Here is a 16,508-nt window from a genome sequence, read left to right as displayed (position 1 = left end):
GTTTCTATCCCCCAATGTATTTCAGGGTAGTTGAAGTCCCCCATAATAATGACTTCTCCATGAGTCGCTGCTTCATCTATTTGCTTTAGGAGGATATTCTCCGCTGCTTCCATTATTTTTGGAGACTTATAACAAACCCCTATCAGTAATTTATTATTTTTTCCCCCTCCCCTTATTTCCACCCACAAGGACTCTACATTTCCATTAGATTCACATATATTTTCCCGCAAAATGGGTTTTAAGGATGATTTTACATATAAACACACACCCCCTCCTCGCTTGTTTGTACGGTCATTTCTGAACAGACTATAGCCCTTTAAATTAACTGCCCAGTCATGGCTCTCATCCAGCCACGTCTCAAATATCCCTACCAGTCTCATAATTATTTTCCAACAAAATTAATTCTAATTCCTCCATTTTGTTGGTGAGGCTTCTGGCATTAGTGTACATGCATTTTATGTATCTCTCTGCACCTCTATTCCTTCTTACTTTATTGACTGATCTAACCCCATCCCCAATTTCTTTATTTGTGCCCAGGTCACTATCTGCAATATCTTCCCCACCTATAAAATGAATACCCTCCCCCCAATCCCTAGTTTAAACACTCCTCCAACCTTCTAGCCATTTTCTCCCCTAGCACAGCTGCACCCTCCCCATTGAGGTGCAGCCTGTCCCTAGCGTAGAGTTTGTAGCCAACTGAGAGGTCGGCCCAGTTCTCCAGGAACCCAAATCCCTCCTTCCTACACAAGTTCTTGAGCCACTTATTTATCTCCCTAATCTCCCGTTGCCTCTCTGGCGTGGCATTTGGTACCTCTAGTATTTCAGAGAATACCACCTTGGAGGTCCTTGCTTCCAGCTTGCAGCCTCATTCCCTGCAATCATCTTTAAGGACCTTCCACCTACCTCTAACTTTGTCATTTGTGCCAGTGTGCACCATGACCGCTGGGTCCTCATCAACCCCTCCCAGTAATCTGTCAACCCGATCAGCGATGTGCCAGATTCGAGCACCAGGTAGGCAGCACACTGTTCGACGATCCCTGTCTTTGTGACAGATTGCCCTATCTGTTCCCCTAATAATTGAGTCCCCCACTACCAGCACCTGCCTGGCCTGCCCTGCTCTCCTATTTCCCTCCTTACTGGAGCTGACACTCCTCCGGCTTTCAGGGGACATGCCTTGCTGCAGCAGTGCTACCCCTGTACCGTCACCCCCCTCATCTGCCAACTTTGCAAACTTATTGGGGTGTGCCAGATCAGGACTAGCCTCCCTGGCAGTCTTCCCTCTACCCCCCTTCTAACTGTTACCCAGCTAGCGGCCTCACTGTCCTGCAGCTCCCTACTACCACCTTCCCCCACATCTACCCCAGTGAGCAGTAGACTGCTTTCCATATTGTCAATGGATCTCAGTGTTGCCAGCTGCTCATTTAGATGCAGTACCTGGGCTTCCAAACGCACAATGTGCACACATCTGGCGCAGCAGTAAGCAACCCCGACCAGCTGTTCAAGGATTGCATACATGTGGCAAGATGTACACTGGATAGCATTGCCAATAATGGAGCTCATTTCCTAATAGGGATTGCACTAGACAGAAATGTTAAGTAAAAAGAAATGCAAAGAATTAATAAAATACAGACAGTAATTCAGTCCAAATTCCTCCCTTCCAAACTCCCTGAATCCAAAGTCACTGAAAAACAAGTCATACACTTACTTTCGTTTGCACTTACGCTCCGTTCACATTCAGCTCGTTGACACTCGCTAAGGAAGATTTAAAGAGTTTTTTTTCCCTTTTGCAGCAATGCACCCTACAGCTCAATGCACTTCCAAAGGACTCATGTGGACTGTGCTATAACTTATCTTTTTGCTTCCGGATTTTGCCAGAAAGGCCATGTTTATTTTGTTGAACCCTGCATTGGTTTATAGCGTGATTTAAATAAACCAGCAGAAGAACCGTTCCTGTGTCTACCTCTATGAGCAGATGAGTGAGTCGCATTACCACAGTATAAATACATATATGCACACACATATACACAGCATATATATATATATATATATATATATATACACACACAGCATATGAGTATAGAACATTTTGGGCTAAATGCAAAGAGCTATATGTGCCAGAAAACTAACACTACACATCACCCTGAAACCTCCATCCCCAACTTCAAACAGAATGGTGGCAGCATCATGTTGTCGGGATGTTTTCTTTCAGCAGGTACAGACAAAATGGTCAGAGTTGATGGGAAGATGGATAGAACTAAATAAAGGGCAATCTTGGAAGAAAACCTGTTAGAAGCTGCAAAAGACTGGCGACGGGGGCATAGGTTCACCTTCCAGCAGGACAATGACCCTAAACATACTGACAGAGCTACAATGGAATGGGTTTAATCAAAGCATATTCATGTGTTAGGCCCAAAATCCAGACCTAAATCCCATTGAGAATCTGTGGCAAGACTTGAAAATTGCTGCTCACAGACACTCTCCATCCAATCTCACTGATCTAGAGCTAGTTTGCAAAGAAGAATGGGCAAAAATTTCAACCTCTAGCTGTGCAAAGCTGGTAGAGATCCATGGGATAACGTTTCTCCTTGCAGAGAGTGACATGTCAAGCCTGACATGCCATGGTGAGGAGACTTTTAATCCTTGCAATGCTCCTCTGGGAAATGCAAATTGTCTCTACAGAGAGGAAGAGGACTAGAACTTTAGTGCCCCCTACTGAAAGTAGCACCTAAAAGTCAATATCGACTCTCTAACGAGCCTTGCCACATGACTTAGGATAAAAGCCAAAACCAAAATCGCAATTTGCAGACACTGTGTTTCGGGGTACTGTCCCTCGTCAGTGCAAAGTGTGAGATCTAGTTTGGCTGGGTGAGAGGCGTCCAACTGGGTTCCAAGGAGTAACGTTTCTCTTTGCGGAGAGTGACATGTCAAGCCTGACATGCCAAGGTGAAGAGATTTGCAATGCTCCTCTGAGAAATATGCAAATTGTCTCTTCAGAGACAAGCTGTAGAGATATACAGGGTGGTCCAAAAGTAGGTGGACAGAAAGTGTAATAAGGTTATGAAGAGGGAGATTTATCAAACATGGTGTAAAGTGAAATCAGATTCCACTTTTCATTCCTCACAGACTCTTTTGAAAATGAAAGGTAGAATCTGATTGATTGCTAAGGGCAACTGAGCCAGTTTCATAGATCTAGTTTTCTCAGATAGATCTCCCTCAAATCTGTTTTCTTTTCAGATAATTCAGATAACACAAAATGGCAAATAATTTAAATACAGATCAAAGAAAATGGATTTTAACACAGCATTGAAAATCTCAAAATGCTGAAACCGTTAGAGCAAATTGGGTTGAAACATTTGGTACTCAAGCCCCAAAGAGACAAACCATTTACCGCATTTGTGACAAATTCAATGCCACTGGCTCAATCCTTAATGCTCCAAAAACTGCTCGACCCAAAACCGTCTGTACAGAAGATAATAAACAACTTGTTGCTGAAACATTTGTTCAGAGTCCAAAAAAGTCCACCAGAGGAGCGGGAATTTCACGAGCTTCTAATATGCGAATCCTGAAATCTATTGGGTGGAAAGCTTATCGTCCACGTCTAATTCATGGTTTATTGGAGGATGATCCAGACAGGATGCTGCAATTTAGTGAGATTATGCTTAAAGAAATTGAAGAAAATCCAGTAATTTTAGATAACATTATGTGGAGTGATGAAGCTTCTTTCAAATTATCCGGCCATATTAACAGACATAATTGTATTTACTGGTATAATGAGAACATGCATTTAACATTAGAGCAACAACTAAATGAGCCTGGTGTCAATGTTTGGGGTGGTATTTCAAGTTTTGGTGTTTTAGGACCAATATTTTTTGATGGAACAGTCACAGGAGATAAGTATCACGAAATTCTAATGAATCAAGTTGTTCCCCAGTTACAGCAACAGCCTAATTCAAATGCCCTTTATTTCCAACAAGATGGGGCCCCTCCACATTATTCAAGAGTAGTCCGCGAGTATCTTGATGAAACATTTCCTAATAAATGGATTGGCCGAAGAGGCCCACTTGATTGGCCGGCACGTTCACCAGACTTGACCCCAATGGATTTTTTCTTTTGGGGAGTACTCAAAGACAAAGTTTATAGTCAAAAACCAAAAAGTGTCAGTGATTTGAAAAATTACATAAGAGATGCACTTTAAGAAATTAATACCCAAAGAGACTTGTGCAAAAAAGTTTGTCGAAGCGTAAGAGGCAGACTTCAAAGCTGTGCAAATTGTAATGGAAAACAGTTTGAGCACCTGCGTTGATAAAAATTTAAGGGCTTTTGTATTATTGTTCAGAATAAAATTTAATTGTCAATGTTATGCTTGTGTTAGTAAATATAATTTTATATATAAATCAAAATAAATGTTATTATTTTCTGGCCACCTACTTTTGGACCACTCTGTATATCAAAAAACTTGCAGCAATAATTGCAGCGAAAGGTGGCCATACAAAGTATTGACTAAGGGGGGCTGAATACAAATGCATGTCACAATTTTCAGATTTATATTTTTTAAATTATTAAACAAACACACATATTTTCCTTTACATTTCACAAATATTTGCTACTTATTATTGGTATATCACATAAAATCCCAATAAAATAGATATAAGTTTGTGGTGCATCTTATAGTCCAGAGGCAGCTTCTTGTGATATAAGAGAACACAGACTCTGCGTCCTTACCAGTCACAGAGAGTACTGCTTTCCCTGCTCCTGCCTCACACTGATCTATGTGATTGATGCCGAACAGGAGAGGGAGCAACCGGGACCTGCACAGAGGCTGCATGTTCTGAGCAGCTGTGTGTGCTCATCGATATTTGTATGTAACAGAGCTGCGTGTATCTATATGTGCACATCTAGCAGATCTGCATGTCTATATTTGCACATTTAGCAGAGCGGTGTATGTCTATATGTGCACACGTAGCAGAGCTGTGTGTTTCTATATGGGCATATGTAGCAGAGCTGTGTGTATACAACACATATTGCAGAGAAACACTAACAATAGATCTATTACATCCTTATTCTATAATTTTATTTTAGCTATTTCAGATTATATTTAATGGATGCTGAAACAAAGGAATTCCTGTTAAATTTAACGTTGTAGTGGCATAGTTCCGAAGTTACAAACATGAATACCCGATTCCTTTGTGCAGGACATTTGAGAGAGAGAGCCTCAAGAGCCAAAATATTTCCTGAATAATCTAAAACATCTTCTGGGTAGAAAGAACCCTGTATAGCAAAGGCTTTGAAAATTTATGGACGCCTGCCATTCAAGAAAGCAGGGTTTGGTAAGAAATGGGAGATAGATTGTGTAAGGATTCACTTGCTTTCTGGCAGCTGGAAGCGTTCACAAAAGGTACAAAGTCACTTTGTAGGAAAACAAGACGTTTTAATGCAATTCATCAAACTTCCAGGAAAAATGGAACAAATTATCTTTCTCCAGCATAAAGGTGAAAATAAACGAAAACAGAGTCCATGCAGCAATACGAAATACTGAGCTCAAGGTTAAAGTCCAAAGTCCAGCCTCTGGCCATGACCCCCTATCAGTATTTGGTCAGTATTCGGTCAGTATTTTTTCTCAGGAGTGGGAGCCAAAACCAGGAGTGGGTGATAAATGCAGAATTGGTGACTTGTTTCTATTATACATTTTCTCTGATTGTTCCTCACCTGGTTTTGGCTCCCACTCCTGAGAAGAAATACTGACCGAATACTTACCAAATACTGATAGTGGGGCCGTGGCCTCTATCAGAGTCCGAGAGAGAGAGCACACAATAGGTCTTTCCATCTTGCACCCACAGACCCAAGTCCCAAAGGTGTTTCCACCTCTACTCCCAGACACTTATGGAGCAGCTCTGCTGCCCTTGTATGCCAGCTGCACCTCCTGGATTGCAGGATGGGAACGACAAGTCACGGCTAGCTCTACCAGTTGTTCCTAAAACCCTGAGACAAAATTCCAGGCCCATTAACAACCCTCTCAGCACCTATCGTGCTAGAACCTTCCCTCCGGGTTTCACATCAGTGTCTGTCCATCTGCAAGCCTACAGTTGTTACAAGAGGATTAAAATATACATTTTTCCTAACATTAGGCCAAATTTGTACAGTTGTTCAAATCAGTGGGTTATCCCCAAATGTAATATTTCAGAATCAATGGAGTGTAGAAGAGCCACCAGACCAATTGGAAAACAAAAACCTGCATCTACCAAAAGGTAAGTAGATGTGGATCTAGATCCCACCCAGCCCAGGGAATAACTTAAGTTAGCTGGTAGTCTATAACATCTTCGGTGAGGTTGATTAAGACCTCCAAGAAATTTCTGTTGTTGAACCTAATAGATCACTTACATATTAAGAAAAATTTCTCGGGAAAAAGACATCGGCTAACAGAAATCAAGGTATCATTTAATCCAACGTTTTATGATCTACATGCCTATATAGACTGCGTAGGATGGTTGATCCTTCCAGAATATTCCTTTTAAGATGTGGATTCCTGACAGAAATTCCAAGAATAATTGTACAACGGACACAAATGGGGTTAAACAAGACCCTATTCACATACAGTGCAGAATAAGGGCATCTTGCAGATTTTCAGAATTGTTGCAGGTCTTCAGATTCAATTGAACTCACCTTTAAATCCTATACAGATATTTCACTAACTAGAGACTGCTGAAGTCCACAAAAAGTCCAGACAGATTGAAAACTAATTGAAGCCAACTAATGATCCATGCCATCAGAAAAATACCACTGAAATCAATGGGAATGTTACTGCAAACATAAAGCCAATATCTACAAATTAATAGGAGTAATAAGTTAATTCAATCCTAAAAGCAAAAAATAACAGTGAATGATTACCATCATCTTACCTCTAAATGTCTTTCACTTGTCTTTTGAATGCGTGCACTCTCTTGTAGCAACTGGTTATGTTCATCCTGCAGTGATACAATGCGATCCTTTGCAGCAACAAGCTGTGCAGGGATTAGATAAAAATACATCATCAGAAGTACATCAGCCTCTCGTACAAACGTAGAAGATTTGTACAGAGCAGGTGCTATAGATTTGTTCACTTTTACTAACAGTAGTGGGGGAGCAAAAACTGATTACATCAGCACTGCTCTGCATAGCAGAAATCACAATCTCCTGGCAACGGCATTTACAGTGACAGGCACAGGTCATTAGCAAACCCTCAGCTGTCACAGCAACCCATCAGCACCCAGTAGTCACGTCACAGGAGCGTGGAATATTGTGCTCCCCCCTGTGGACATGTGTCAAACGTTGCTGTCAGAGACTGACAGCGGAATTTAACAGATTAACAATGGTGGGAGGAGGCTATTACTGGCACATAATGACTGAATAAATCAGCAGTCATGTGGAGGGAAAGATGCTGGCTTGGTGCGTGAGCCTGCATGAAAGGCAGCGACACGACTTTTGATGTACAAGTACGTCATAGCTCATGTAGGGGTTAAGAAGTAACCCAGCTACTATCCTGAATGGGCAATTTCCCGGAGGAAATAAACTTTATTCCTCCTGAGTGCTGCCAACGTTCAGTCATGCCGATGCCTCTACAGTCACTGTTCACAGTACCGAGCGCAGTGGCTGTAAGCTCGTCCCAGCACTGACACACTGCACTGATGCTCTGCACTTGAAGGTTCCCTTTAAGCTTGAGGGGTTTGCAAAATAACAGAATTATCATTTTTACAATTTATCTAATCCAAAGCATAACATTTCCTTGCTTGAATAACATCTAGGTTCATTCACACCAAAGCTGCCACTCCAAAGCTCTCTGCCAGATTGGTGACGTCACTGACTACCAGTGAGCTGTCCACTCCTGACCCTGAAGTGGTCAATGAATGACCATAGCAGACAAGCCACTGGTGTTTGGAGAGATCACGGCTCATGGCCCAGCGGAGACTAATAGAGTGGCAGCAATGGAGCAGGGAGTGGCGTACATGGGCAAGAATGCTTTGTTTTATTGTTTTTATTTGCACAACTCCCTCTTGAATATTTAGAATTTTGTGGTGGAGAACCCACTGGTGTTCCACTACAGTGCATCTGAAAATGAGGGGGCACGATGCTGAACAGGCATACCCTCCTGTGGTGTTCAGTGTTGACAATAAAAAGCTCTCATGTGCAGGAATACTTCTGGCTGATCATGTTCTGTGCAGAGGAAAGCTTATTTACAGCCCCTCCCTCTCTGCAGGCACTTCCTTCCTCTTCTGCTCCCAGTGCCAATATGTGATCAAACTGAATCCTGATCTTACTACACGTATAAGGCTATGTGCCCACGATGCAGAAATGCTCCGGATTTTTCCTGAGCGTTTTTGCATCTCCCTGGCAGAAAGAACGCATGCGGATTGTACATGCTTTTTCCTGCCAGGAACAAGCGTAAGTGAAGCGTTTTGATCATGCGATTTCGCATGCGGGTTGACCAGCGCTTTCCAAGATTCCAAGATTTTAGCATCACTTGGAAAGTGCTTGACAACTTGGTCACACTATATAAATCCAAGCAACCAGGCAACTTTGTATTTACACTTTATGTAAATAAAATTTATAAAGTCTGTCTTTTCTACTACAAAATGGGTTGTCTCCATTGCATCATAATGAGCATGATTTTCAGGGGGCAGTGCACTACTGAAGACTGACAGTTCAGACCAGCGGCAAAGTCATTCAGCTGGTCCAAACCTCTCTCACAGACTGCTAGCAGAGACAGCTTAGACTCTGACACATGGTGGAAGGTGAAAAGAAACTGGAGCTGGTAAGATCCAGCAATCTAACCAGCTTCAGCAAGTAGGCTGTAAAGCATATAACCTGCTCACACAGCATGCTCCTTGCTTTAATAACTGGTCAGGCAAGGACTGTAGGGTGGGTGGTCAGTGACTTAAACAACAAGCTATACACTGTACATTTAAAAATCTCTCATTTGCTATTGCATGTATCACATATATTACTTTTTATTAAACAGTACAAAAAATTGTTCCTTAATTTATGAAGCAGGAATAGGTTAACCGTTTTTAACTGATGAAGCAATTACGGAGAGAGAGGAGGAAGCAGACAAGCATTAGTGGTGGTTGACGACAATGGTGATGACACCTGTTGAGTACTACTTGAAGAAGGAGCCTGGCTGACACAAAGACAAGGAGAGAAGGGGTAGGAGCTCAACTTTAAGTTTGCTCTAATTGCTGGCAGGCTTTTTCCAAATGAGTAGGAGATGTCTCTTCATGTGCTGACAAAAAGCCATAGTTCATAGTTTATGCCAGCCTGGATGTCCATAGCTTATTTTCCTCCTGTACACTGCCAATGATTGGTCTGTCACCAACATGGAAAATACTGCGATAGCAGCATGGATGACTCACCACCACCAGACCAGAGCTTTCATGCGCTGTTTAGCCATCTCCACCAACACGCGCTCTAGAGCTGGCAGCACAAGGATATTTGCCCTGAAGATCTATTGCCTCTGCTGTGTATTACCAAGGCCAACACCTCCCTCAACTTCTGAGAACAGCATCTCTCCAGCACCCATGCTGATTCCCACCTTGACATCTGCAATGGCTCAGAGAGGTACTACATCTACCAGTGCCCCTACCACAACAGGTTGCAGAGCCAGCAACCCAGTCACGAGTTTGAATGGTGTTACTCCATACCTCCAGCCAGATGTCATCTGACTACAAATACTGACTGTTCATTTCTTCCAATAAATTAGCTAGAAGAAATTGTTCAATGTGAATGAATTTCCTGTTGTGAATTGAAAATTGTGAAATGAAATTCCTGAAATCTCATGCTGCTTATTTTTTCCTTGCAGATTTTAAAGTGATTTTTTCAAATCTGCAGCATGTAAATTCTTTCAGCGTTTTTCACCCATTTAAATAAATGTAAAAAAAAAAAACGCACGAAAATAACAAGTATATTTTACAAAGAGTTTTTCCTAATAGAGAGAAGTTGTGTCAACTTCTGTGTGGGTCTGTTATACCCCTACATAAAGCGTATTAATACAGTATATCTGCAAACCTATCACTGAGTATCCCAAACCACCATGGAAACAGTAGAAGGTTCAGTACAGGAAAAGCTCAAATCATATAAGAAAAGTACTCAAGAACCAAAGTATATAAAATGTAACAATATTTTATTAAGTGCAAAGCATAGATAAAATACTATGTGGGTCCAAAATGACTCCTCCCTCGTCTCAGTCTACCAATCTATCCATGACCTCCATTCTGCTAATGACCCAAGACTAACATCCTTAATAATCCGATCCTCCTTCTCCCATCTTCAAGACTTCTCATGTGCTGCGCCATTTCTTTGGAAAGCACCACCATTGGGCAGTGAAGAAAAAAATAATTAAATTTTTACCACCAAAATTTTGTTTTATACCCAGATTTTACATTTTCACACTGGGAAAAATTGCACCAAAATTTGTCCCACAATTTCTGCTGAACGTGGCAATATCCCAGATGTGGCTGTAGAGCACGGCTTAGCCACTCGGCGAGACTCGGGAGGGACAGAGCGCTATTTGCCTCCTGAAGCTCAGATTTTTCTAGAATAGTATGCGGACTCCATATACAGAGCCCCTAATGGCTAGAATAGCAGAATAAAGTGACCTCATTTTAGACATTATACCCCTTTGGGAATTTATCTACAGGTGTAGTGACAATTTTGACGCCATGGGTGTTTTCCAGAAACAAGCAGCAGCGGATGTTGCTGAGTGAAAATTGCAAACTGCTGTTGTAGTGACCAGACCTTTCATTCACTCCTCACATCCGATCACTCACCCGCTCATGTCATCTACACCTCAAAAACATTTTTTTTTTAATTCAACCTTTTCTTACCTTTGACTCTGCAAAAACTATTACTGTCGCTCTGATTCATTCTTGCCTGGACTACTGCAACTCTTTACTAATCGGTCTCCCTCTTACTTAACCCTCCCCTCTCCAATCTGTCCTGAATGCAGGAGCCAGGATCATATTCCTCAGGAAAAGCTAAACCAATGCCTCCACCTTGTGTCGTTGCACTGGTTACCCATCTGCTACAGAGTTAAATATAAACTCATCACCCTCACCCACAGAGAGCTCCATCCTTCAGCACCACATCCTCAATAATCCGATCCTACCACTCCCGTCTTCAAGACTTCTCACAGGCTGCGCCATTTCTTTGGAACGCACTACCAAGGACAATTCAATTAATCCCCCATACCCACAGTTTTAAGGGTGCCCTAAAAATGCATTTCTTTAGACAGCCCTATCGCCTCACCTCACTTATCCAACTATCACTGTTTTTCCATACAAAGTTTCCTTCCAAATCAGGACCCTCGTATTATCGGTTCACACACCACCATGACTTAATAGACCTCTGTGTCTGTGCTTGTTCACATTGTAAGCTTGCAAGCAGGGTCCTAACTCCTCCTGGTATCTGTTAATTTATGTGACTATGGTTATTCTTTAATGTCTTTTATTGTCTGTGCAAGTCCCCTCTAAAATGTAAAGTGCTGAGAAATATGTTGGCGCTATAGAAATAAAATTACGTATTATTATTATTATGATGTGCCCAGCTCATGCTTCTAGAGACATGCACCTGTAAATTAGACAGGCTCGAATCACTACAGAAATGCCAAACATGTGGACGCTCAGAAGGGAGGTGAGCATTTGGATTTGGGAGTGCAGAATTTGCTCAATTTTTTTGGGGGGGGGGACGACAATGAGCCATGGAGCTTGTCCAGAGCCTTTGTGCTACCATTAACGTGGAAGCCCCTATATTTCCGATAACAGATGATGAACCTGAGTGGGGACTTGGGGACTTAATCCACAACAAAAAGGTGAGTTGAAGCTTTCATTGGAAACATTTTGCATCACATTTATCCTTTGCTGTACGCTGAGCACTTATATCGGGGTTTCCATCTGAATCACCGAATGACGTAACTCAAATGACATGCCCAAGCAGTCCATTCACTATAATGAGGCAGCAGAGTTACTCTGGGCTCTGTCTGGCCTCTGTTCAGCATTGTGCTTTTCAGGGGTACACAACTGTGGCAGATGGCACTTTTATGCAAGCCCGACGCCGACAGATCATAGGCCAGACGACGTCCACTGTGCCTCCATCTGCATTGTTATAGTGAATCTTCAGCTGAGGTTTACGTCTGAATCATGGATTTCAGAGATTTACACAGAAACCCCGCTGTAAGCGCTCAGCACAGGATAAATGTGAGCCGAGCCTTACTGCGATCTTTGGGAGGTTGAATGAACAAATCAACAGCAGGTGAAGAATTGGCTTATATTTATTTTTTACACCATTCCTCGTGCAGTACGGTATAATTGATTAGGCGACTTTATTCTTCGGGTTGGTGCGATTACAGTGATACCAGATATATAGCGGGGTTTTATGATTGGCAGTTGTCACACACTAAAAAACGCTTTTTATTGCAAAAACTAGTTTTAGCGTCACCATATTTTGAGAGCTATAATTTTTCCATACAGAGTCATCTGACGGCTTGTTTTTTGCAGGACGAGTGGACGTTAATATTGGTACCATTTTCGGATATGTGTCATTTTTTTGATCGCTTTCTATTCTAATTTTTGGGAGGCAGAATGAAGAAAAGCCAGCAATTCAGGAATTGTTATTTAGTTTTTTATGTCATTTAGCATGTAGTAAAATTGATAAGGCAGCTTTATTCTTCTGGTCCGTACGATTACAGCGATACTACATTTATAGCATTTTTTTATGCTTTGGCGCTTTTACACAAAAACTATCGCTTTATTCTGAGAGCTATAACTTATTAATTTTTCCGCTGACGGAGCTGTATGGCGGCTCATTTTTTTGCAGGAAAAGATGACGTTTTCAGACGTACTATTTTTATTTACATTCCACTTTTTGTTCAGCAGTATCCAGCTAAAGCATTGTTTTTTGCCTGTTTTTTTTATTAATTTATTTTTACGGTGTTCACTCAAGGGGTTAACCAGTGTGACGGTTTTATAAGTCAGGTCGTTCTGGACATGGCGATACCAAATATGTGTACTTTTATTGTTTTATTTTATTTTTTTCAAAAAAATATTTATGGGTACAGTATATTTTTATTTTTTTATTATCATTTTGTGATTTTTCAAAAAATATTTGTACAATTTTTTTTTCACTTTTTTTTTATTTTTACACTTTGTCTCACTCTGGGACTTTCACTAATGATCTGGCAACTTTGCTAGCTCTGGTGACCCGGATGTCATCATGACGACATCCTATCACCATGGCAACGATCCAAAGGCAGAGGGGACTTTCTTCCCTTTTGCCTGCATGCTAAACACCGCGATCGCAGCATTTAGCGTGTTAAAGTGCCGGGAGCAGTGTGGGCTCTGCTCCAGGCACTGAGTCCTGCGTCTCAGCTGTCAGAATCAGCTGACACCAGCGGTGATTGCCCGCGCACCGTATTCTGTGCGCGGGCGATCGCTATGACGGGTATACAGTGGGTACGGAAAGTATTCAGACCCCTTTAAATTTTTCACTCTGTTTCATTGCAGCCATTTGGTAATTTTTTTTCTCATTAAAGTACACTCTGCAGCCCATCTTGACTGAAAAAAAAACAGAAATGTAGAAATTTTTGCAAATTTGTTAAAAAAGAAAAACTGAAATATCACATGGTCATAAGTATTCAGACCCTTTGCTCAGTATTGAGTAGAAGCATCCTGTAACATACCTCGCGGCGTCCTTGCATGGTGGTCCATCTCCCACTGTGCAAGAGCGCGCACTTGATCTCCAGTCCAGAATGTCTCTCTGGCTTCCCTCCTTGCTGTCTGTTTGTCTGTTTTGGCTGCATAGGGCGACGCCCGCTGAACTTCCTGTTTCTTGTACCTGCTGCGGACACGCCCCTGTTGCACCTTCAGCCTATTGCTGTCCATCTTTGGGTATTTATACCACCTTCTTCCTCAAGATGGCGCCTGAGCATTGTTTCTTGTCAGTTGGCTTTTTGTCTTTGACATGCCAGGTCCTATCCTGTTTTCCTGCCTGTTTTCCAGTTCTGTGTCTGAACTGTGGTCTGTTCTTGTGAACACGCTTCTTGCCTGTTCTTTCGCCTTCTAGGGGCCGTATTCCTAGATCTGCCTGTCTGTGCCTTGCGGTATCTGTTCCCGTCTGAACAGAGTCCTGTTTGTGTCTCTGCCTTTCGGTATCTGTTCCCGTCTGAACAGAGTCCTGTTTGTGTCTCTGCCTTGCGGTATCTGTTCCCGTCTGAACAGAGTCCTGTTTGTGTCTCTGCCTTGCGGTATCTGTTCCCGTCTGAACAGAGTCCTGTTTGTGTCTCTGCCTTGCGGTATCTGTTCCCGTCTGAACAGAGTCCTGTTTGTGTCCCTGCCTTGCGGTATCTGTTCCCGTCTGAACAGAGTCCTGTTTGTGTCTCTGCCTTTCGGTATCTGTTCCCGTCTTAACAGAGTCCTGTTTGTGTCTCTGCCTTGCGGTATCTGTTCCCGTCTGAACAGAGTCCTGTTTGTGTCCCTGCCTTGCGGTATCTGTTCCCGTCTGAACAGAGTCCTGTTTGTGTTCCTGCCTTGCGGTATCTGTTCCCGTCTGAACAGAGTCCTGTTTGTGTTCCTGCCTTGCGGTATCTGTTCCCGTCTGAACAGAGTCCTGTTTGTGTTCCCGCCTTGCTGTCTCTGTTCCCGTTCCTCTGTTCCCTGTTGTCTGTGCCTCGTTTCTACTTTAACCTTGTCTCCCTTTTCCCTCTATGTCTGTTTTCTGCGTCTTTCTGCAGAGTCTGAACTCGCTCCTAAATTCCTTCTCGTCGTCTCTGTACCTCTGTTGTGAATTTAGTGTACGCTCGCTACTTCTATGTAAGTACTGTGCGTGCTTCTGGTTCTGCCTTTCCTTCTCCGTCTGTTCTTTGTGAACAGAGTCCTATCCCCTTGCCTTGTTTACCGCTCTGCTCCTGCTTAGCTTGCCGCTCTTGCGGTTTCTGCTCTGCTCCTGCCTTGTTTACCGCTCTGCGGTGTCCGCTCTGCTCCTGCTTAGCTTGCCGCTCTTGCGGTTTCTTCTCTGCTCCTGCCTTGTTTACCGCTCTGCGGTGTCCGCTCTGCTCCTGCTTAGCTTGCCGCTCTTGCGGTTTCTGCTCTGCTCCTGCCTTGTTTACCGCTCTGCGGTGTCCGCTCTGCTCCTGCTTAGCTTGCCGCTCTTGCGGTTTCTGCTCTGCTCCTGCCTTGTTTACCGCTCTGCGGTGTCCGCTCTGCTCCTGCTTAGCTTGCCGCTCTTGCGGTTTCTGCTCTGCTCCTGCCTTGTTTACCGCTCTGCGGTGTCCGCTCTGCTCCTGCTTAGCTTGCCGCTCTTGCGGTTTTCACTCTGCTCTTGCCTTGCTTGCCGCTCCTGCGGTTTCTGCTCTGCTCTTTTCTTGCTTACTGCTTCTGCGGTTTCCGCCCTGCCCTGCTTCTGCCCGCTGCTCCGGCAGTCCTGTCCTGGCCTGCTTGTGCTCGCTGCTCCTGCAGCCCCGTCCTGCTCTGTTCTTACCCACCGCTTCGGGCGTTCCCTCTCTGCTGTGGTTGTCTACCGCATCTGCGGTTCTGTGACCCAGTCTGTACTGGGTCTTAACCTCTCTGTGCTCCAGCCCGTCCTTTCGGCCAGTACCTCCCTGCCTGCATACTCGCCTGTATCCACCCATCTGCATACCTGCCGTGTTTGCTTACATCCACCAGTCTGTGCCAGCCTAACCTGCCTGTTCCAGTAATTCCAGCGTGGGTCAACCCCCGTGTCCAGAGTTTGACCTGGAGTAGCACCTGGTCCCTCTGCCCGGTTTCTCCCTGGTGCACTGGCGTCGTATGCCGTCGTGCCACCTTGGTCGGATCGGCCAGATACTTAGTCACGCCCCTCCAGGCACTCTCCGGTCCATGGTCCAGTGGAACCACAACACCCGCACACGCCAGTCAGTCCGGGCGTGTGCATAACAGCATGCTCAGGCCATGGTTCCCGTTGAGCCCCACGGCCTTCGCTCTCTGAGAAGTTTTCCAGCGAATACATGCATTAAATATAAATAATTTTTTTTTTTTTCTCAGCTGAGTTCCAGGCGAATTACGCACCCGTCCAGATGGATCTATCTGCTCTCGTTCCTGCGGATCCGCCACGTTACTATGGGGATCCAAGACAAAGTCATGCATTTGTGGAGCAATGCATGCTACACTTCAAGTTCTACCCTCTATGTTTTCCCACCGATCGGGTTAAGGTGGCATTCATTATGTCTTACCTGGCGGGTGATGCCTTGGAATGGATCAACCCCCTATATGAAACACAGGATCCGATCCTCCTGGACCTAATGGCCTTCCTGGTGGCCTTTCTAATGGTCTTCGATGATCCTAACCCGGAGGCTCCTGCTGAAGCTTCACCTCCCAATATCCCGGAGCAGCCCCGATGGGTAATGTGTGTGGGTAGCGCAATAGTCCTCCAGCCCAATGAGACTACTGCCCACCCAGAATCCTCACAGGGTGACTACGCTTTCCGGAATACTTCTCCCAACCTCAAGAGGC

General features: G+C 43.8%; 1 protein-coding gene across 4 annotated transcripts in view; it reads right to left on the bottom strand.

Moving 5' to 3' along the window:
- LOC141164357 (RUN and FYVE domain-containing protein 1-like) overlaps positions 1-16,508 on the bottom strand; it is a 496,863-nt gene that overhangs the window by 286,490 nt on the left and 193,865 nt on the right. For all 4 annotated transcript variants that reach the window (XM_073649492.1, XM_073649493.1, XM_073649491.1 and 1 more), the window contains one exon: positions 6,897-6,998. In XM_073649492.1, the coding sequence (XP_073505593.1) occupies positions 6,897-6,998 (102 nt within the window). The remainder of the gene's footprint in view (positions 1-6,896; positions 6,999-16,508) is intronic.

The sequence above is a fragment of the Phyllobates terribilis genome, unplaced genomic scaffold (genome assembly GCF_046119375.1).
Source record: "Phyllobates terribilis strain yellow unplaced genomic scaffold, ASM4611937v1 Scaffold_10__3_contigs__length_209671492, whole genome shotgun sequence".
Taxonomy (NCBI): Eukaryota; Metazoa; Chordata; class Amphibia; order Anura; family Dendrobatidae; genus Phyllobates; species Phyllobates terribilis.
This window is presented reverse-complemented; position numbering and strand designations above follow the sequence as displayed.